The 23,088-nt window shown below is 39.8% G+C and overlaps 1 protein-coding gene across 3 annotated transcripts in view; it reads left to right on the forward strand.

Annotated features, from left to right (window-relative positions):
* The window catches only part of DOCK8 (dedicator of cytokinesis 8), a 96,051-nt gene that overhangs the window by 68,655 nt on the left and 4,308 nt on the right, over positions 1 to 23,088 (forward strand). For all 3 annotated transcript variants that reach the window (XM_040539911.1, XM_040539912.1, XM_040539913.1), the window contains 15 exons: positions 875 to 1,057; positions 1,825 to 1,960; positions 2,774 to 2,861; positions 5,420 to 5,516; positions 6,785 to 6,919; positions 8,498 to 8,650; positions 9,793 to 9,951; positions 10,758 to 10,858; positions 11,316 to 11,508; positions 16,222 to 16,365; positions 17,837 to 17,968; positions 18,780 to 18,914; positions 19,452 to 19,541; positions 20,606 to 20,842; positions 21,489 to 21,632. In XM_040539911.1, coding sequence (XP_040395845.1) covers positions 875 to 1,057; positions 1,825 to 1,960; positions 2,774 to 2,861; positions 5,420 to 5,516; positions 6,785 to 6,919; positions 8,498 to 8,650; positions 9,793 to 9,951; positions 10,758 to 10,858; positions 11,316 to 11,508; positions 16,222 to 16,365; positions 17,837 to 17,968; positions 18,780 to 18,914; positions 19,452 to 19,541; positions 20,606 to 20,842; positions 21,489 to 21,632 — 2,127 coding nt within the window. The remainder of the gene's footprint in view (positions 1 to 874; positions 1,058 to 1,824; positions 1,961 to 2,773; positions 2,862 to 5,419; positions 5,517 to 6,784; positions 6,920 to 8,497; positions 8,651 to 9,792; positions 9,952 to 10,757; positions 10,859 to 11,315; positions 11,509 to 16,221; positions 16,366 to 17,836; positions 17,969 to 18,779; positions 18,915 to 19,451; positions 19,542 to 20,605; positions 20,843 to 21,488; positions 21,633 to 23,088) is intronic.

Raw genomic sequence — 23,088 nt, forward strand, 5'->3', positions numbered from 1 at the left:
ATTGTTGTCTTCTTTCCTCCAAGAATGCTTCATATATATTCCTCCTGTCATCTCCTACTCTTCTGTTCCAATCTTCTAATTGCCTCTTCACCATAAGTGGTTCCATTTTTTTCTTCTGTGTGCCTATTGCCATCTTCACACCCAACCTAGTCACATTTTGACATCAGCAAATGCTACTATAACTCCCCATCTCCCACCCTTCCACCTCCCAGTCCCAGTCTCATCTAAATCCATGGAATTAGGGCTCTAGATCCATCTTTTCATAGAATTATGGAATATCCTGAGTTGGAAGGGACCCACAGAGATCATCAAGTCCAACTCCTGGCTCCACATAGGACCACCCAAAAATCAGACCATATGCCTTAGGGGGTTGTCCAAACGCTTCTTGAACTCCAGCAGCCTCAGTGTCCTGGGGAGCCTGCCCCAGTGCCTGACCACCCTCTTGGTGAAGAACCTTTTCCTAATATCCAGCCTGAACCTCCTCTGTCGCAGCTCCATGCAGTTTTTCTCTAAATCTTTTTCTTTGTGATTGCTTTTATCTTCTGTGCAATTTGGCTGATGCAGCTGGCAAGAGGGGACCAAACAGTTATAGAATATATGCCTACATTATTCTAAAGAAATTAAAATACAGTCATCTAACAACAGTGGTTCTGTGCTTCTGTCTTGCTTTCACATACATACAACTAAACCTGCTGTCATTAATACACATGCATAGATTTTAAAAATGCAGTTAGTATAACCTGAAAGAGGTTAAACTTACTGAAGCCTAACCTTGAGATTTGACTCCACTGAAATTTAAGTAACATTACTTCACTTGAATATCCTCCCTCTTCTTTTTCTTCTTTCAGCTGACATTTATCTTATCTGCTTCCAGCCCTACAGACAGAGTGCCACATTAGGTCCTGACACCACTCGCAATCTTTTGATTTGTTTCCTCTGGATCATGAAAAACGCTGATCAGAATCTAATACAGAAATGGATTGCAGACCTTCCATCCATGCAACTGAACAGGATTTTAGACCTCCTTTTCATTTGTGTTTCATGCTTTGAGTACAAGGTAAGTGAAACATAGCATGATTTTGTTGGCAAGTATTTTGTTTGTTTGTCTGGTGATTGTTTTTGTTGTTGTTGTTATTGTTGTTGGTGGTTTTCTTTTTTCATTCTGGCTGTCCAGGGGAAATTTGTTATCGACAAGTGTTAAATTAGCTCTTGTCTAATCTAAACTACAAACAGATAAATTAATTCAGATAAAATAACTGACACCAGCATTCATGCATAATGCCGTCAAAACCTTTGAGGGCATATTATAAAGTTGGTTTATTATTGGTTGTATTATTTTCCTTATCCTGGCGATTTGAAGGCTATTTTGCATGGGTAATACATACACAGGTCCAGTTAACTAATATTTTTTGTCTGTGAAGGAATGTAAGCAATTGGAACTGTCACTACTGGAGCTGTTCTCTTTATGCAATACCCATTTAAAGCAAGGTCCTGGCAGATGACCCTTCAGTTAAGGGTTGGGTCTGGACATCAGGACTCCCCTCTCTGACAGAGCCTATCAGAAATGGGTCAAATAACTTTATCTCTGTGCTTGATTCCTCACTCCGTAACACTGAGCTACATTTTTGTGTTTATTAACAGTATATATACTATCTCCTTCCTCATATGCAACCTTTAACTATATGTGCCAACCTTTGTATACTAGTCAATGATATTCTGCCTGCTGTCCAAGTCTTTCCTGTTGTCTTTGGTTCTGGTGGTGTAACCTGGACTCATGTCCAAAGATGGCAGCACTGATGGTGATTACTTCGACTTTACTTTCAGGGCAAACAAAGCTCAGATAAAGTTAGCACCCAAGCACTCCAGAAGTCCCGAGATGTGAAGGCCCGATTAGAAGAGGCTTTATTGAGAGGTGAAGGAGCCAGAGGAGAAATGATGAAGCGCTGCAGAATACCAGCTGGTACTTCATACTCCCTTTCCCCATGTCTTTTGACAGGATCTCAAGAGGTTGTAGATGCAAATGTGTTTGCTGAATTTCATAGAATCATACAACCATTAAGGTTGGAAAAGACCTCCAAGATCATCTGGTCCAACCATCACCCTACCACCACTATCACCCACTAAACCATGTCCCTAAGCACCACGTCCAACCTTTCCTTGAACACCCCCAGGGCCGGTGACTCCACCACCTCCCTGGGCAACCCGTTCCAATGCCTGACTGCTCTTTCTGAGAAGAAATGTCTCCTCATTTCCAACCCAAAGTTTCATGAAACCTGTGTTTCATGCACACTGCCTGTTCTCATCCTTATCTTTTTCTCCCACAGTCCTTTCCGTTTCCCAGCATTTTGTTTTGCTGTGGATAAAAATATTACTAGTCTTTAACTATGCAGCAGGTAGCTAGGACTGGCCTCTTCTCAGGTGAAGAATATGAAGGCAAACAAAAAATCTGAAGATGTTCTGACAAATTGTTGTTAATCGAGAGCTATGAAATAGTGTCAGAATTATAAGTGAGAACAAATTGTAGTAAAAAAAAAGTTTCATTTAATAAATGGACTAATTCTTTTTTTGGTCTTTGAAGACAGCTGTACACAAGCTGATGTTCTAAAAATCCTAGGTGAAAAAATGGTCCTATCCTTTTGCTAGAACCCTGAGGCCATAAAATCGAATGAGTCTAACAGACTGTTTCAGACCTGTAGCTCTTTCTTTCAATGAGCTGTTAGACTTCAGGTGTCCCCCTATCCTTTAATCTCACTGATATATATTGCACTTTTAGGGAATGACAGGTCAGCGGGGCTAAATGAAAACCTGAGGTGGAGAAAGGAGCAGACTCACTGGCGGCAGGCAAACGAGAGACAAGATAAGTAAGTCATTTAATGAAAATATATTGCTTTTATTAGAATCAAGCTTTTTTATTATTATTATGTTTTGTTCTTTCTCATAGGATTGTTGTATTGCAAAATCAGCAGTCTCAATCCTTTCACTCCTCTGTCAAAGGGAAAGAAATAGAAAATGTTTATGCAGCAGAGGTATCAGCTGTTGCTGTGGCACAACAAAAAGATCACAAATGCTTGAATGGGATGTTTAAATCACTATGCATTTTTTCCTTTTGATACCAGAGTGGGACACACTAGTCATTGGTACATGTCATATCAAATACTTCACAGAGGCTTGCTATGATGCTTACTTTGCTGCTGCTGTAGCACCTTGCTGTGTTTAACACTGTGGTATAAGTTTTGCCACATTAAATAAGTTGAGCTGGGTTTGATGTGCTGTGTTAACGGAAGAGTTATTGGCAGGAATAGGGGAAGGTGATTCCGTAGTGAACATTTTTCTTGTTGTAGTTTGTAAGTTATGATGTACCAATACATTTCACCTTTTCAGTACTTGTGCACAAGTACTTGTACACAAGTGTACGCAAGTACTTGTACACAAGTGAGTGTCTAGGCTTATTGAAAAACATATTTTCAAGAAAGGTTTTTTACTAACAGTATTTTCATATGATGTGTGCTAAGTTTCTATAAGCATGAAACTCATTGCTTTTCTCTAAAGGGGCTGTGCAGAGATCATTTTCCATAGATACTTGTTTGAATTTTGACTATGTGACACACAATGGCCTCTCACCAGTCCAGCTGCTCTGAGCTCTGATGATATTCTTCAACGTGTGTGAGCTTGAACTGAGAATACTGGGTTGTGCTCTGCTCAGCAACTGTGTTGTTGCCACCTAGCATTCATCTGTGATTATCACACACATTTTTGAACACAAAGATTGTTAATTAGAAATTTATTTGAACCTTAAAAGAGTAATCCTTCTGATGTCTGTCCAAGATTGGAAGAGGTGCAGATCTTGTGAGGATATTCTTACTTTGCCTTGAAAGCAGCTTGCTTTCTCCCAGTTTCACTGAAGCCAGAGCAAGCCAGTCCTCAAGCAGCAGGTCTACAATATCTATTTATATTGGTTCAGTTAAACCACTTAAATTACAAATTCTGGTAAATAAGTAAAGCTCTGCATGTTGTCAAGGCACTTCTGTTTCATTGCGCTTGTGACTATGGTATGTGAGATCTTTGCTCTCGTCCTTTGTGGATCCCCATAGAGTACCTCCTGCAGGTAAGGTGTTTGCAGGGCATATGTGGCATGGTGAGGTTGCACGTGGCCACTCAGCCTGTTTCTCCTTGAGCCCAGCATGGGCTGGGATGGGAGCTGCAGATGTAAGCTAAGTGTGGTGTCAAAGAATATCCATTCAGCATGGTTACTGTGTAAGACTGTGTGGTTGCTGGAAATGGTTCAAAGGACTATGTTGTTTGCTTGATTTGTTCAGTTCTTACTCATATTTAGCAATCCATGGCCAGCTTCTTGGCAGGCCCTTCTGTTCTTCATTGCTTTGAGTCACTGTAATTAATAACTGTACTATTGTCGTCACTTCCTGTCCTGGCCCTCTCCAGATTTACCTGGTTGTGCCCCAAAGAATGGCTCTTTACTTTTCTGGTTTTCTTTTTGGGTGTGACTCCACTGGGCAGAAAAGGGAAGCAAACATAGCAGAAAAGCCACAGATTATTAACTCACTCAGAAGTGTGGTTTTAAGACTGTTCATCTATCCAAGAAATACACCTTTGGGTGCTCTTGGCCCAAGTCAGAGCAGCTCTAATCTCAAACTTTAAAGAGTAGCTTCAGGCCATGCAATAGCCCATTTCTGAGTGGTTTAGGAAGTAGAATAAAACCTCCTCTGTGTTTATGGCATGTCTGAAAATACACAGTTGTTAGGAGTTGGGCCCCAAGCTCAGAGTGCTCAGCTGAAGGGGAGCTGTGTTACAGATCTCATCCTTAGGTCTCAACTAAAATGGTGTCACATTGCCATACTTTCTGTCTTTGGGAAGTGCTTCAGACCTCTCTTAGGTGGTCTGGGGCGCTGCTGCACTGACCCTGCAGCCATAGGACCTGCTGTCTTGTATTGTCAACGATCCCAAGAATCAGCATTCTTGAGTTGTTATATTAAGTACTGCTGCTATGGCGCTGAAGCTGTTTCCCCTCTGACAAATGCAGCCTTCTTTCCTTTTTTTTTTTTTTTTTTTCCATTTTGGGTTTTCATGTCCTGCTAATGCATTCAGAAATATCTGCCTAGGTTATTGAACAATGGAGTGTGATATTGAGGGTAGAGTAGCCAATAAGGAAGCATCAGCATCTATTTGACCTATCCAGTGGACTAGTTTTCAGGTGTTCCCTTTAGAACTTGTAGTCTACAGCATCAGCTGTCCTCATTTGACACCGTGGTTCTTAAGAAACACTGCTGAACACTGTTTTCATTGTTTGCTCTTACAGGATTATTCAGAATACTATCATTCGTATTTTGCTTTCGTTTAGATAGAAGGTCATCTAATTCCTGTGATACTTGCTGTGTGCTTTAATTAGAACTCCTTTTTGTAGGACAAAAGCAGAGCTAGATCAAGAAGCTCTGATCAGCGGAAACCTGGCAACTGAAGCTAACCTGATCATTCTTGACATGCAAGAGAACATCATCCAGGTGGGAAACTACAGAGCTGGCTTTGTACCAATCCCTGCTCCCTCAGAAGTCAGTGGAAGCAAAACTATGTTCTTAGGCATTGCAAATTGTTTTCATTAAAGACCTCCTGTAAGCTTCTATAATTGGGGTGGGGAAGTGGAGTGGAGGGGGAGAAGACAAGGATGAATGAATTCAAAGACAAAACTATTGCTTTACACTGGTTTCACAAGCACTTTCTACTATACAGCATTACACTAGTGTGAATGAAATGGAAGGCTACCCCCTTGTCTTCAGCTGATGTGGCTGAAAGTTGTTTCAGCTGTCTTACCATGACACGGGATTTTGGAGAGGATGAGGAAAGAAAAATTTTCATTTATGTTAGGAATGTATCTAAAGTTATTAGTAATTTGGAACTGGGCTGGTGGCCAGCCTTAGGTCATACTTTGCCTCTCATGTGATCCTGTGAGAGAAAAGGATTTAGCCTTGACTCCCACAGAGTGCCTGATGCAGGAAAGGATCTTCCACCAGCATGGAATGCTTCTGAAAAGGATGTGCTGATGTTTCCCCCTTAACAGCAATGTAAAGAACTTAACTTGCAGCAGTCAGATGAAGCAAAATTTCACAGTGGAACTGTGATAGTTTACTGTGCCAGGATGGTTTAAGAAAGATGCTCCAAAGTCATGGGTATTGGAATACTGCTGTTGGAGCAACATATATATTAATACATAGCAAAGAGAAAACTTTGTTCTTCAGAACTTGCTAATTGAAAAGCATTTAGCAGATAGTTGCAGTACCAGGCATGATTTTTGCATGACACTCTTCATAGAGCCTTGTATTCCCAATATCCAGGTTGCAGGTTTGATCAGAGCATACCAGTATGCCTGTATAGCTTGTATGCCCAGGAAATGCATGAGGGAAAAGGCTGGTGCATGGCCACCAAGGAATCACTTCCTAGTCCAAGGTGCATGAAAGACTGGACAGAAAGTGGACAGTGCTGCAAGAGTCACTGCAGAAGCTGGCTGAGCTTAAAAGTGCATTGGGGGTCTGTGGATATTGAGAAATGTTGGAAACATTTTCACTCATCTTCCTGATCACTACAAAACTGTTTTGAGTTTCCTTTTCAGCAGATATTAACAAATTAAAAAAAAAAAAAAAAAAAAAAAAAACTGTGATCTCCAAGCTGCCAGATGTGTCTTGTGGACAGGATAGTAGAACAACCAATTCCTATGTTCCAGTTCACTGCTGAATTACCTAATGCAGTTATTGTTGTTTTTCTCCTCCATGTGTAGGCAAGCTTTGCGGCAGAATGCAGAGACAATCTTTTGGGAGGAGTTTTGAAGGTCCTGGTAAATTCTCTTGGCTGCGATCAGAGCACCACTTATTTGACTCATTGCTTTGCTACACTCAGAGCACTCATTGCTAAGGTATGCTCTTGAAATACTTCTGTTTACATGCTTCCAGTCAAGTTATCAGAGCAGCATTTCTAGAGCAGAGCTGTGTGCATTCACTCACCATTTTTCCTGTAGCATTCACTGAATATGTTTTGCATATGTAAATACCAATGCCTGTCTGTAGGATCACGGAGAGACTTCTCCAGTTGTTGCGAGATTATTTCATTGACCACAAAAAGTGGACTAACTGAATCAGAATAACTTCATGATTCTAGCAGTTTACTCTTAAATATAGAAAACTCACTAATAAAAGAGGTTAAAAAAATCCATCTAATCATTTTAAATACTTTTTGATTTTAATTAGGAATCTTAACTCTAGGGACTGCACAGACTCCATAAAGTAAAATGAGTTATTATATCATCAAGACCACTTTCCAATCTAAAATCTGGTAAAGATCCATTCACCTACAAAGAAAAACATTTCCAAAAAGGAAAAATCTGTGAAATGTTTTTTTCACCTAAACGTTTCTAAAATGCAAATAATAAACAGGATACTCCTGTCCAATTAATGCCTGTCTGCTGTTAGATGTAGATTGGATGACAAAGCCTAATTATAGGGTAGGTATATGAGCAGTTATGAAATTCATAATTATGTTTTCATTGTACTTAATTGGAAGTTAGCTTTCAAAGATAAAAATAATGAATTTTGTGAAGCAATCGTTATTTCATTGAAATAGATCTTCCAGTTAAGCTGACTCAGTTCTTTATTTTATGAAGCAATCATTCCAATTATTTCTGTTACACCTTAGGTATATAAATGTTATTTTATAAACAAATGAAAATGATAGAACCCTGTGCCAGCAGGTTTGTAATATAAATTAGGCATAAAACAGTGAGATAATCAAGTGAAGAAAGTTTGAAGACTGGGAAATAGTCCTGCAAATGAGAAATAATATCCTGTATTCTGTTCACACACCTTTATCAGTCCAGTCTATGTACATACGGTACTGGTGCATCTGTGCTGTATACACTGACATTTTCTTACGACAAACATCCTGTCCCATGGGTTTGTTGTCTATGAGGTGTGTTGAGGAGACGCTTTAAAGGAGGGTCTGGATGAAAGCTGGGCAATTGAAGTTTTGTGGCATACCGTAGGAGGGAGAACATGCTGGAGGGCTGAGAAAGAGTAGGCTGTTGGTGCAAAAAGCTAGTAATTGCTCCTTATGCTTAAGGAAATATTTGCATGTTTCATCAACCATTATATATTCTGAAAATAGCAACTCTCCATGCTTTTTATGAATTTTGCAATATTTGATCTTTCAAAATCTTCTGGAGCCATGGGACTCCATAAAAAAATTTATTCTCTCTCAATCTGTTGCTCTTTATTTAAACACTAAGTCTATTTTAAAACCTTTCTTTTCTGTAAAAAGGCTTGGAAATGGAACCTACAGAGGCACAGAAATCAGATGTCTGTATCAAAGGATATAAAATATCTTTCTTGCAAATTTTAATCTTTGTCTGAATCCTGTGATTTTTGTGCGCTAAGCACAAATTCATATTATAATGGCCAGAAATGTGAGTAATGAATGATGTATTCTCTGTCTCCCTTAGTTTGGAGATTTCCTGTTTGAAGAGGAGGTGGAACAGTGTGCTGACCTGTGTCAAAGAGTTCTCCACCACTGCAGCAGCAGCATAGATGTTACACGGACTCAAGCATGTGCTACTCTTTATCTCCTCATGAGATACAGCTTCAGCTCTACCAGTGTAAGATTCTGAGAACAGCAGTATGTTTTGTGACATCAATTTCGTGACCAAGTGAAAGTAAAACTTAAGTTGTGATAACACATGGGAAGCATCTGCAGATTAATATGTTGTGCTGTTTCACATATTTGAAGTCAAAGAGGTGCCTACAAGTGTAGGGGAAACGTAGTTTTAATTATTGTTCTGTCTTGTTTAGGAAAATGTGATTTTTTTTTTATGCAGTATCTGTAAATGCATTTTCAAATAGACTTCTGTTAGCAAGGGCAAGACATGGTCTAGGGATTGGGCTGGGTAGGTCAGGTTGTTGTTTGGACTTGATCTTGAAGGTCTTTTCCAACCTAGATGATTCTACGATCCTGTGATTCTATGGATAAACAACACTCTTCAGTTTTTCTGGTGTTCTTTTTCACTCCTGTGTCAGAACTGCTTAAACCTAGACCAGTTCTACTCTAATGCATTTACAGCCTCAGTGGAATGACTGTATTTAGTTATTAATGTGAATTTTCCACTTGCCCCTTTGTGTTGGGAACAGTAAACTAGGCTCTGACTGTACCCATGCATACAGAGCAAAATGCTTATTTTATGCTGCATGTAGATTCCTAATGTCCTAGCCTGTAAGGACATTCATTAGCATTTTAGATAGCATCTGATTTTACACAGTATTTTTCCTCTAGTTTTTACTTTTAAAGCTTTGAATATGTGAAAAGTGTAGGCTTTGCAGGAGCAGAATGTGCCTCTGAGACAGTTAACCAACAAGGCATGGTACATTACCATGTGAAGCCCTCAGAGGCCTTTTGCTTCCTAGACTTGTTTCCAGAATGCTTACATAGTCCTGCTGCCTCTCCTTCTCTGTGGATGGCGTGACTTATACACCTGCTGACCTGTCCAGAGGGGAAAAGAAAAGGGCTTCTGACTTTCCCCCTGTCTGAAGCAAGCATATGTATTCCAAGGCACATTCTTGCCCCAAAGCATGGACACATCAGAGTCAGGGTTTGCTGATTCTTACTTGCCTGAGCAGTGATTTTATCCACTCGGTGTGGGCAGGGGAAAGTGTTTGGTTTACACAGGAGATAGAGATATGTGAACTGATACACATGGTGTGGTGTAGCCATCATTCTCTTGTTGTTGTTTTTTTCTTCTGAAAGAATTTTGCAAGAGTGAAGATGCAGGTGACCATGTCACTAGCTTCTTTGGTTGGGAAATCACCAGAATTTAATGAGGAATTCCTTCGACGTTCCTTACGAACCATCCTGGCCTATGCAGAAGAAGATGTGGATATGCAGGCAACGCCATTTCCCCTTCAGGTCAAATCTTTTTTGATATCTGTGGCTTTATATCAGAGCTTTCACATAGCAATGTGCTTGGAGCAAGACCTAGAATCTTGGTCTTCCACAGTAATGAAAATAAGGATGCAGGAGTTATTGCCTGAGCTTATCTGTTATGCAATAATAGGCAGGACAAAAGTGGAGGATGTAATTTTGTAGAATAAACTCTTGGAAATTTCCATTGGAATCACATTAGAGAAGAGTTATCTCTTAGCTTTGTGCACATTTTTTCCTAGACTCCAGCAGGAATTGTACACTGTAAGAGTTTCCCAAGAAGGAATCTGATTAATTATATTTTCAGACAAGTAGCACTGTGGAAGCTTGTCTCCCAGTTTATAAGGCAGGAGTAGCGATAATGAAAAACATTTCAGACAAGTTCCAGGTGCTTTGCTGAAATTCTTAAAATAACTTAGTTTGTGTTGAAGACTTACAAAAATACCTGCTTTGTTATCAGATCACAGTTCAACTAAAGATGAACTAAATTAGCACATAGGTTTGTGGTGTTTTGCTTTGTTTATTTTTTTCCATTCAGAAATAAGCTGATCACAGGGGTCCAACTCATTTTGATTCATTAAAATGTATGTATAAGATTTACTGTGTCAGCAGTGTTTGCTGCATTGAGTAGAGCTGGAAGAACATACCTAGTAGCAATTCAGCATCCTGTCATTTCCTTGGCTAAGAGGAACTAAATGGGAATAACTTATCATTTGGTGAAGATGCTGGTGTTTTTCTAGAAGGGAAAAAAAATGCCTGAGAAATTCATGTTGATCTTTGTATTACTGCAGGTAGAGGAGCTGCTGTGTAATCTGAACAGCATCCTGTCAGATACAGTGAAAATGAGGGAATTTCAGGAAGATCCAGAGATGCTCATGGATCTCATGTACAGGTGAATCCATTTACAGTTGTTACTGAGGAAATTCTGCAGTGAGGTGAGCACAAGAGCTGTGTATGTTAGGGACAAGATGTGGACAAACACAATGGCTGTTCTGCATGTACACTGCTACTTCAGCACAGCTGACCTCTCGCAGGGGGCCCAGGCAGGATGGACAGTGCTGCAGTGGAGCCGTGGGAGGTGGCTGGTGGACATGGGCCTGGGCAAGGACAGGAGTCAGGGACTAATCATCACCGAAGGGTCCAGGATTCAGGAATTTTACTCTCCTCGTAATCTCTCTCTGTCCTCGTTCCTCTTCCCTAGTTATTTCCTTTGCCCAGTGCTCAGTGAATCATATTCACGGAATAAAGAAACAGGTGTCAGCTTCCATTTACCCTGGAACTATAGAGGTCCTTTCTGTTATTTGAGAAGAAGAGATCAGTCATATCTCCTTTCTTCCTCGTGTTGTTAGAATTGCTAAAGGATACCAGACATCGCCTGACTTGAGACTGACTTGGCTGCAGAATATGGCAGAGAAGCACACCAAGAGGAAGTGCTACACGGAAGCAGCCATGTGCCTTGTCCATGCTGCAGCACTGGTGGCTGAGTACCTCAGCATGCTTGAAGATCATAGCTATCTCCCAGTGGGCAGTGTCAGCTTTCAGGTAAGGGGAGGATCCAAAGTTCTGACAATATAAGGCTGGGATGATCTGTCATGGTGTGTATTTCTTCCTGTGTTAAAGCAGAGTAAGAGTGCATGTATGGAAAGGAAAAGTTACAGTGAATCCATCAACACTTTTGATAGGTTGTGCTTATGATTTATTACACTCACTGATGAAAACTGGTACTGTAGTATCTCTCTGTCTCTATTTTCTCTTTGCATCCTTTGGATGCTGTAATTTCATGTTTGCCAAATAGAACCCTTCTATTATCATATATCTTTTCCTAGGCTTGTTTCTTAATAACTACAGATGAATCTTTCAACCTTCTTTCGGATAAGCTAGGTAATTGGAGTTACTGTGTTCTTTCAGATATGTTCTCCAATTCTTTCACTGTTCTCTAGTTACTAACCAACATCCTTCTGAGTAGTGAATGGCATAATCATATTAGTCTATAAGCAGTAAAAGTGTCCCATAAGTTCTCTAACCCTGTGAAGTATCATCTCTCAGTTTTATCTTCAAAGACTCCACTGGTTGTTTTGGCCTTGTTGAGCTCATTTCTCAGTGATACATTGATCTTTTCCAAAGAGTTTTTGTGGTTTTTGTTTGTTTATTTGTTTTCTTACACACTTCTTTTCTACATCTCATGGATAAGAAAGTCATTCTTTATTGTCACTTAAACATTGTGAAATGCAAGTATTTATTTGTACATAGTTTGTCAGATTATGCAGTTTTAGTTATCCTTACCTGAACTAATTTTTGTGCCAACTTAGTGAGTTTATCACTTTTTTTTTCCACACATAATTAAAAACCAGAAATGACTGTACCTTTAAAATATCCCCATGTGTAGATTCTTCATTTGTGATTATTGTCTAAGACATGTGAAGATCTCTCTAAGACTATTTTTCATTTGTAGCGTTTGCTGCAATGCTTTGGAATCATTCTAAGCAATTAATAGAAATGTTGTGCAGTACTAACTCAGATGTTGGATAGACATCTGTTGTTTGGGCATTATTGTCTTTGTCAGATTATAGTCTCTTTAAAAGTAGAACCTGAGTTTCTATAGTCTGGTGTTGATTCAGATTAATTACGATCTCTGATTTTTTTTTCCTTAGTAAAAGTTTGTATCAGAATTTCCACTATTTTGTCTGGAATGTAGCCTGATAAACCTACCAATGGCTGCTTATCTTGTTCACTTTTTTAAAAATGTAGTCCCCAAAAGACATTTCCTCCTCTGGAACTTCTCCAGTTTTCCAAAACATACGGCAACTCAGTACTAGCTGCATGAATATCCTTTTGCTTAGTTCATTCGAAGAGTTGAGGGGCACATTTTATGATCCAGGTGATTTTGAAATGGCTAACACTAGTAGTTGGTACATTCATCATTCCTTGATATAATCACAACACATTTGTTTTTTCCCTTCAGAATAGTAAATGTGAATATTATTGAACCACATGGCATTTTGCATTGAGTTTAGTATGTTGGGGAATAGTATTCACAATTCCACCTTAGCAATCAGGCAATGGACTAGCATTATTAGAATTCCTTTACAATTAGTACACTGGTAGTTACCTGTATATACTTTTTACTGGATAATCTTCTGGCCAGGGATTTATACTTCTGCATCCCTTATTCTTTTGCATCCGTTATCAGTTTTGCATTCCCAACTTGTAACTTACATTAATTATTTCTATTTTCTTCTTTCCTCCCTACTTGTTTTATATGATTATCGTCTGGATGTAGATGAAATCTGCATTCCTTTTCCAAGGTCTTGCTGCTCCCAGTCTACCATGAATACTTGTAATCTTGCACAGTTGACCTTAATGCAATTCCTTCTTTCATTCCTCCCAGACTGATCAGATGAATGAGTATGGTTCCAGTTATTTTGGAGAACTAAAGTCTATTCTACAAGGCACTAGAGAAGTTAAGACTTAGGAGTTAAGAATATCTTAGACAAATCAGTCTCCTTCGTCAAAATGCGTATGTAACTACATTTGCTAAAGGAACAGTTGCTCCATAGGAGAGTGGGAATTAAATGCCTTAATGAGCAGAAACCCAATTACAAAACTCTTCATCTGACAGCATAATTTTAAACCTCAGTTTGCTCAATGACAATAATTAACTATAATAGCACTTTGCATTTTTACAAAGCTTTTCAAGAGAGGAGCTCCCGTGCTTTACAAACAGGTTTGTGTTTTGTAGCGCCTGTGATTACCTTGTTCAGATGACCTCTTTAAAAAAAGAATAACACTATTCAAAGTGTCCCAGCTTTACCTGGAGTTCCAGATCTCACCCATTGGTTATGTATCCGTTTCTCCATTTAGCTTGAATATGGAATTAACTAGTATTGGTGATATGTATTCAGTTGTGGAATTGAGAGAATTAATGTGTATAAAAACTATTGTTCTGAATGAGCAGAAGTGTTATCTTTTTATATATGTATATATGCGTAAAAGAGTAAAGTGATGTAGCAAAGAATTAAACGAGTTGACCTAGGTCTCTTGCGACAATTCCATTAACATCCAGACAACTGGTTGTCAGTGATATAACACTTGTCCTTATACTGTGCCAGGCAAAACTGTGTATGCTCCCATCTCTGCAATCATAAAACTATCCCTGGAGATCAGCAATTTGCGTTTGCAATAAATCACCCTTACAAGTGATGAGGAGGACTTAAGGAAACTATGAAAAACATGTGGACTAACTATAAAGTCACTTTATATTACCACAGACAAGGTCCTAGTATGTGTATGGCTACCTGCTGAGACACATGGCTAATTAGCCTGGGCCTGGTGTCAGGCTAATTCAGCTATGCTGTTTTAGGGATCTAAGTTGCAGTCTTCCTTCCTAACATGGGGATAAGTGCTGATGATCACTGTCAAGCCTCTTGAGTTCACAAAAGTGTCTCTTTTCCTTAAAGAAAAATAGGTCCATGAGGTCCAAAATAATTGCAAATAATATATGACGTAACTTAAGTATTGCCTTTATCATATAGTGACTTACAAAATTCTTCCATATGGAAGGTAGATCAAGGCTAAAGGTGAATGAGGTATGTCCACTTTGCAAAACTTCATACTAGCACCAGAAATATGTCATGGAGGGTGGCCTCCTATTAGAACATGTGGATTGTAAAACATGGAAATACATGTCTGACATAAGTTATTACAGATTTAGAGCCAAAGAAGAGATAATTAATGTCTGTGATTTTCTTGGTTTTCTCTCAAAAATAAATCAATTCTCTGGACACTTTTCCCATTGCTAAAGAAAACAAATCAAGAAAGCCCTCAAAAGCTGCATGCCACTCTGTGAAAACAGTCTTAACGGCTACTGTTACAGAAAGGGAAAGCCAGGAATTGAACTGTAACGTGTTGTATGAGTTTCCCTAGATGTGTGCCAGGTATGCCAACTGTGGTTTATGTCACTGTCTTCCATGAGATTGATAGGTCAAAAATGGCAGGCATTGGAATGCTAAAAGGTGCTGCGGTTTTCCCTCTGGCTGAAATTCAGACACATTCTTAACTCCTGCAGATGCTGTCCTGAGCTTTGTGCTCACCCTTGCAGTGGAGCTGACATGGTGTTCGGGCTAGACACAGTAATGGCAGCATGGCTGGAGTAAATTTCACCTATGGAGGAATAAATACAGCTACAAAATCCACGGGGAAAAGTCTTGTGTTGCTAATGATGTGTGATGCCAATTCTTTATCTGAAATCTGATCAATAGTAACAGCCCTCAGTGTCTCTGCAGTTTTATAAAGATGTCTTTCAGGAGTCAGATAGCTAGCCAGCTGGCATCTATCCTGCACTCAGACAGATTGCCATTGTCAGTTCTGCTGAAGTGAGACACCATGACACCAAGTTAACTTCTTTTAATTACTAGCAAATTGAACCCTAGGATTACTGCTGCTCTTGAAAGTCACGTATGTTAGTTCTATATTGTATTTGCACATATTTTAATGTGCATTTACATGTAGTTCTATATATTCTAATATTTTTTATGTCGGTTCTAACCAGCGTCATTAATCCAAAGGGATCCTGAAGAGCTGTGGACTTGTTACTTTGTGGTCTAGAATCTCAAAGAGTGACTGACACTGCATAATTTACTTAGTTTTATTTAAACACACGATAAGATCAGTAACTTTAACAAAAAAAAAAAAGAGTAAATTGTTTAGGATCAAGGTGTAACAGGGTAGAGGCTGAGACAAGAAGGAACATTCCAGTATTATAGTTCTTAGAATAATATCGTATATGTTCTACTTCTTTGTTTGCAGAAGTTGTAAAATTAACAACTTGAAAATTCAGCTTATTCAAACAGCTCACAGGAGACCTGATGTACAGCCTGAATTTTTTTCACCTCTGAGGTAAAAGAAACTGAAAGGGAATGGCTGCTAGTGACCACTGCAGCATAGGAGATTCTGTGCATTGCAGATCCAGGGAAATCCAGCCACCAGAGGAAGGTCAGTTAGTGATCTACAGGAGTTTGCCTTTTAAACCTGAGGCGAGAAAGTTTAGGATTCTTCTAAAAATCTCCTGATCTGTCATCTGTGAATATTTATGATGTTCCATTTGCTTCTAAATAAGATTTAACTATGTACCCCCTGGCTGCACTTCCATCTCATTCTTCTTCCTGTCATATAAGTATGTTGAAACTGTTTCTGCCTGGGTCTTTACTGTAGACTATTGCTCTTGGATCCTGATTTTTCTACTCTGATCTATTTTAGAACATTTCATCTAATGTGCTGGAGGAATCTGCTGTTTCAGATGATGTTTTGTCTCCAGATGAAGACGGTATATGTTCTGGGAGGTATTTTTCAGAAAGTGGTCTGGTAGGGCTACTGGAACAAGCAGCAGAACTCTTCAGCACGGTGAGTGAGGGCCAAAAGCATGGGGAGATGTAGAGGGGCTATGCCAGCTTGTTTTCCTGCACACAAGGAGGGGCAGGCTTACTGCTCAGCCAGGCTCCACAGATCTGCCCCACTGCAGATAACAGAGGAAGGGATGCATCTTGTGGTTGACCCAGCCTTGTCTCAAACGGCTCCACTTAACACACTTAACAAGTAGACTAGCTCAGCCACGTACCCACCTCTACTGTGGGCACTTGTTGTGGTTTAGCCCGGCCGGCAGCCAAACACCACACAGCCGTTCGCTCACCCTCCCCCCTCCCTCTCCGGGATGGGGGAGAGAAACGGGAAAGTGAAGTCTGTGAGTTGAGATAAAGACAGTTTATTAAGACAGGGAAAAGAATAACAACAATAATAATAATAATAATAATAATAGTATTAATAGTAATAATGTGAACGAAATAAGTGATGCACAATGCAATTGCTCACCACCCGTTGACCGATGCCCAGCCTATCCCCGAGCAGCTGGCCCCTACCCTCCACCCCGGCTAGCCACCCCTATATATTGTTCAGCATGACGTCAGATGGTATGGAATACCCCTTTGGCCAGTTTGGGTCAGCTGTCCTGGGTCTGTCCCCTCCCAGCTCCTGCTGCATCCCTAGCCTGCTCGCTAGCAGGACAGAGAGAGGCTGAAAAGTCCTTGGCTTGGTGTAAGCACTGCTCTACAACAATTAAAACATCAGCATGTTATCAGCGCTCTTCTCATTCTAATCCAAAACATAGCACCCTGCCATCTACTAGGAGGAAAATTAACTCTGTCCTAACTGAAACCAGGACAGCACTACAGGCAGCATCAGCAGAAAGTGATCGACTTTCTGGCTGATATTTTCATGGGATGGTACATCTTAAAAAAAAGGTCTTGCTTAAAATACAGATTTTTGAAAGATGTGAGAGTTACTGCTATGCTTTCACACAGAGTATAACCACTGACCTAAAAATCTACCCTTACTATGTAGAGAGTCACGATGTTAATACTCAACTAGCTCATTGCATTGCTGCAGTGGTAAAAAGCATTATTTAGCACCTCTGAAGAAATCGTTTGGGTTCCTTTATTGCAGATGCAGATTTTGTTGCTCGTTGGTCTCAATAAAGCCATACACACAAAACAAATCCATTCCCTTCTTGTCACCTAGAAATCTAACTGTTCTGGTCCATAACGAGAAACCATGTTCTTCACACAGGAATTTGGGGTTGAGAGCTCAGCAGATCAGAGATCCAAATTTGATCCAGTTTTTGGTTTAGAGCTACTTTAAGAACTACTCTTCTAGTATTACTGGATTTTAGAAAACTAAAACAAATTACATAACAGATTGAAGTCCCATAAATACCCTTTTCAGCCTGTCCATTGGTATAGATCCAGTTCCTTTTCAGAGTGCCTGAGGACTCATTTCTTTTCTTCTATGTTTTTTCTTTTTTTCCCTTTTTTTTCCCAAGGGGGGATTGTATGAAACTGTGAATGAGGTGTACAAAATTGTCATCCCTATACTGGAAGCACATCGAGACTTCAGAAAGCTTACCTTGACACACAGCAAGCTACAGAAGGCCTTTGACAGCATTATTAATAAGGTACTTGTAAGGCAAGGCAGCATTAGCAAGACAGGTTACTGGGTTGCACTGTTTGTTTATGACTGGTGATAATAAAATTAAAACTGGCATGAACTAGGTCCATTTCCTTTTTGTAACAACAGCTTCCATCTGCTTTGTCTTACCTGTGAAGTACACTCTACAGTGAAACAGGCTCTATTCTCCCTGTAAGAAAGAGAAGAAATGAATCTAAAACTGTTTTAGAGTTACAGAAGAACATCTGAACAGACCTAGAATAAGAAATTGCCTGATTCAAACTGGCCACATCGACTTAAGAAAAACAACCTTCTTGCCCATTAGCTAGTATTTTCAATGCTCAAACAGGAGAAAGACAAATGCCTGGCTGAATTCTCAACATGTGTGCTGCCCCCTTATTTCTCTACCTCCAGAAGCATTTTACTACTGAGTCTAGTCAGTTTCAAGTTCTTACCAACCTTTGCTCATTGCAAAATTTGAATTTTGTTAAGTTTGATGGAATTAAAAAAACATATGAATATATTATTTTGTTTTGTAAAAGTCACTTCATGGTCAGCCTAAATTTTAAGTTAGGTTTCAGTCAAATGTGCCCTTCACCTCTATGCTTTCTTTCATGAATATGTGCTTCTAATTCATTGGCATTGAAAACACATAAAGCTAAATATGGCTCTGAAATATGGGAAGATGTAGGATTAGTAGGTTTTCAGTTGTTTTTAGTACATCAAATTGAAAAAAAAAAAAAAAGGCATTCAAAGTATTCTATGTTGCCATTGAATAAAAAGTAATTGTAATTTTCCTCTTTTTCTGCATCATTTAGGGTCAAAAGCGAATGTTTGGAACTTACTTCCGTGTTGGTTTCTATGGATCTAAATTTGGGGACTTAGATGAACAGGAATTTGTTTATAAGGAGCCTGCAATTACCAAACTTCCTGAGATTTCTCACAGATTAGAGGTAAAGAAAAAAATGTTGTGATAATATAATCTCCTATGCTATGTCATACTTCCTAATGAATGTGCACAACTCTAATATTATTACTGATATATAGGAATCAATCACAATCTGATCTATACTATAGATTATTCCCTTTGTATATACCCTTTCTTTTACAGCCTTTTTATAGCAAAATGATGAAAGTGATCCATTCTCAGTACCTTGAGGCCATGTCTCTAATGGGAAGATTCATGATATGTTGAAAGATTTGATCTAAACAGGCCCAATATTTGTTTTGGTACCTTTTCAACTTTTTCTTCAAACTGCAATGTTCTCTTCTTCTCTTTTTAGCTGGAGCTTTACATTTTTGTGAGCAGCTAACACTGAGCTTTGTCAGTAAGGTGCCTGAGCCTGACCAGCTGTTGTTCATGAAGTAGTGTGTTTACTGTACAGAGCCCAGAAATAGTCATAGTTGCTCCTTTTCCCTAGAGACACTTAGGTCATTAGCTTTGTATTAAGGACTTAAAACACTCTGGAATGATTCTGTTTCTTTTCCAGGGATTTTATGGCCAGTGTTTTGGGGAGGATGCTGTGGAAGTGATTAAAGACTCCGCTCCTGTAGACAAAAGCAAGCTGGATCCTAATAAGGTAGGGAAGGTACCTAATAAGGTAGGGAAGTTGAATACTTCATCACAGAAGAGAAAGGGAGAGAGAGGGATCTCCTTCCTTGAAGCTTTTATACTCAAACAGCAAGGCACAAAAAAAAAAAAAAAAAATACCTACAGCTATCCCTGTGTGACTAGGGAGGTCCTTAAAGTCAAGAGAGTCAACCATATCCTGGGGTGCACGAAGGTAGCAAGTCAAGCAAAGGGATTGTTCTGCTTTTCTCTGCATTGGTGTGGCCTCACCTCAAGTACTTTGTGCAGTTTTGGGCACCACAATACAAAAAGGACATAAAACTATTAGAGAGCATCCAAAAGAGTGCTATGAAGATGGTGAAGAGTTTAGAGGACAAGAGTTATGAGGAGCAGCTGAGGCCCCTTGGTTTGTTCAGCCCAGAGCAGAGCAGGCTGAGGGGAGGCCTCATGGCGGCCTGCAGCTCCCTCACGAGGGGAGCGGAGGGGCAGGTGCTGAGCTCTGCTCTGTGGGGACAACGACAGGACCCGAGGGGACGGCATGGAGCTGGGACAGGGGAGGGTGAGGCTGGGTGTTAGGGAAAGGTTCTGCACCCAGAGAGTGGTCGGGCACTGGGTCAAGCTCCCCAGGGCATTGGTCATGGCACTGAGTCTGACAGAGTTCAAAAAGCATTTGGACAAAGTTCTCAGACACATGGTCTGACTTTTGGGTGATCCTTTGGGGACCCAGGAGTTGGACTTCAATGGTCCTTGTGGGTTCCTTCCAACTTGGTATATTCTATGATTCTATGAAAGGTTACGTGAAAGGCTCGGTTTGGTAGCTAGTCACAGCAGATGGAAAGTTGAAGCTCTGGTCTCCAGTCCCTGCTCTTGCTCTGATTCCCGGAGTTATGCTGTGCCCTCTCCAGAGATAAGTTTTGTCAGCTCTGGAGAAAAGAAGGAACTCTGAAGGATTTGCAGCTCTGTGCTGTTCCAGACCATGCTTAGCCAAGTGTGAACTATGGGATATTTCATATGTACCATTCCTTTAGTCTTTTCATTGTAAAGTACTGTAATGATTCTTTCCTCTTCTCTCAGGCATACATACAGATTACTTTTGTGGAGCCGTATTTTGATGAGTATGAGATGAAGGACAGGGTAACTTACTTTGAGAAGAACTTCAACCTCTGTCGGTTCATGTACACTACGCCTTTCACCATGGATGGGCGCCCTAGAGGAGAGCTTAGCGAGCAATACAAGAGGAACACCATCTTGACAACAATGCATGCTTTCCCCTACATCAAAACTAGAATAAATATTATCCAAAAAGAAGAGGTAATTGGGTTTTGAGGACAGATCTACTTTCTCGGGGGCTGAAGGAGTTTCTGGGCAGAGGGGCGAGGGTAGGGAGAAGGGGAGATTTTCAAATTCTTTGCTTGACAGAAAAAAAGAAAGCTGAATTTTTCAGACATTACTCTCATAAATTGGAATGGCATAGAATAGGTAGAGAAATGCAAGATGAATACTTACAGTGAAGCAGAGAGGATGGAGGATATACATCCTTCTTTTGACCTCTGAGTTGCTGTGCAGGAGGATACATGGGGCGCTGTTTATGGCTGTACTTCAGCTGATAAAGCACAGTTAAAGAGTTAAATTGGGCTCAGAGCTGCTATAGAGGCAAGGAAACTTTCTTAGCAGTAGGAAGTGGAAAGCTCTTTAAGACATAAAATCAGTAACTTAGGATAATAATGAGTATATACAAACAGGGAGTCTGATCCAAATCCTACTCTTGCAAGGTAAGACATCAAAGAGTTGTGGATCAGATGGAGCATTTATCAAGACGGTATTTAGAAAGAACAGTCTTCCTGGACTTCACAACTACTACTCTAACATGGATTGATGGTAGTTTTATTGCCAGATTTAGAACAGTTCAACTGTGTATATGGTTCAAGTAACGAAGCATCTCTTCCATTTCCACTAGTTTATTTTAACACCAATTGAAGTTGCTATTGAAGATATGAGGAAAAAAACACAGGAACTAACTGCAGCCACAAACCAAGAGCCACCAGATGCCAAAATGTTACAAATGGTTTTGCAGGGCTCAGTTGGAGCCACTGTAAATCAGGTAAGGGATCAAAATAAGCCAGATGAATATTTCCTGCATAATGCTCTGCACTTTTTCCGCAATCATCTCTTGCAGTGGGACAAGTAAATGTAGTCAGACACATTTAGTCACAATGTGCATTTAAACTTTATCCCTTGATATGTAGTTCTTGTATTCTATCCAGTCATTAGGACTTTCTGCTCATAGATTTAGTGAGCATAAATAGTTTATCCTCCATTCATTTGCAGCTTTGTGCACGTGCATACACTTTCCAAGTCCTGGTTGAAAGCAGAAACACTAAAATGCTTAGAAATTGTGTTTCTGTGATATTACCACCCCAGGTGATATAAGAAGTGCTGGATACATCTCGTGAGAGCTTGGTTCTCAGGTCACGGAGCCTCTAACATGGATTAGATCAGCTGAGGTATGGGTGTCAGGTCTAGGAAATGCTCTAAATTGACATAACATGTCTCTGTTGACAGGAATGGTCTTCCATGCTCCCTTCGTGTCCACAGTTCCTTCTTTTCAAACCAATACAGATGTAGAGGATTTCTCTGGCAGAGGGTTAAAAAAAATAAAAAGAAAAAAGAAAAATGAAAGGAGGCAATCTTCTCTTTTATTACTCGAGTAGTTCTCAGCACAGTTCCTTCATCAGGTTTGCTATGTGGTTGTGTCAAGTAGAGGTGAAGTCAAGCAGAGGTGGGAGTGTTTCTTCTGGCAAAAGTGCTTGTTGAAGTGTTGTGTTGGTTGTAGGTGCAGATACTGACACAAGCCTTGTGGATTCATCCAAGGATTTTCTATTTCTAACACACTAGCCATCTCAGCCATTTTGTTCGCTCCAGATACATCCTCAGGGAATTAATATAATAATAACTCTGCTGTGGGATCATCACAAACTGACACTTCACAGAAAATACATGGAGCCAAATATATGGGTGCTCAAAAAGAAAGCTGTGATGTGGCTACAATAACATAAATATGCCCAGTAAAAATAAATAAATAAATAAATAAATAAATCTGAAAGGAAAGAATGAAAGTTGGCATTATTTGCCTTTTCACAGGACTTGGTTTCTTTGCTGAAAGCCTAAATACACTTGGTTTCTCCAGATTCTTCATCAGCCAAAGCCTCCAGTATGAAGTAAGATGCAGTTTTGAGCTTTGGAGAGTAGCACCTTTCTGCCCTGGGCTTATCTAACTCCCTTGAGGTCTTTGTAATACCAAGCATAAGGAACTGTGTTTCTCTCATGTAACCAGATTTGGTAGTACAGCTACCCCAGATCTTCTCTATTGACTAGAATTTGTTCTTTCTCTTCTTTGTGGGTGTGGAGGAGAAATAAAAGGAGGAGAGGATAAAATACAATAGGCAAAAACTCTAACAAAAATAAAATAGAGAAAAAACAAGCAAAAACGTCTTGTTCTCATGACTGTGCATGGTTTTATTTTCTTTCATAATTCTACACATGAAATAACAAACAAA

This window comes from Cygnus olor, chromosome Z (genome assembly GCF_009769625.2).
Source record: "Cygnus olor isolate bCygOlo1 chromosome Z, bCygOlo1.pri.v2, whole genome shotgun sequence".
NCBI classification, from domain to species: domain Eukaryota; kingdom Metazoa; phylum Chordata; class Aves; order Anseriformes; family Anatidae; genus Cygnus; species Cygnus olor.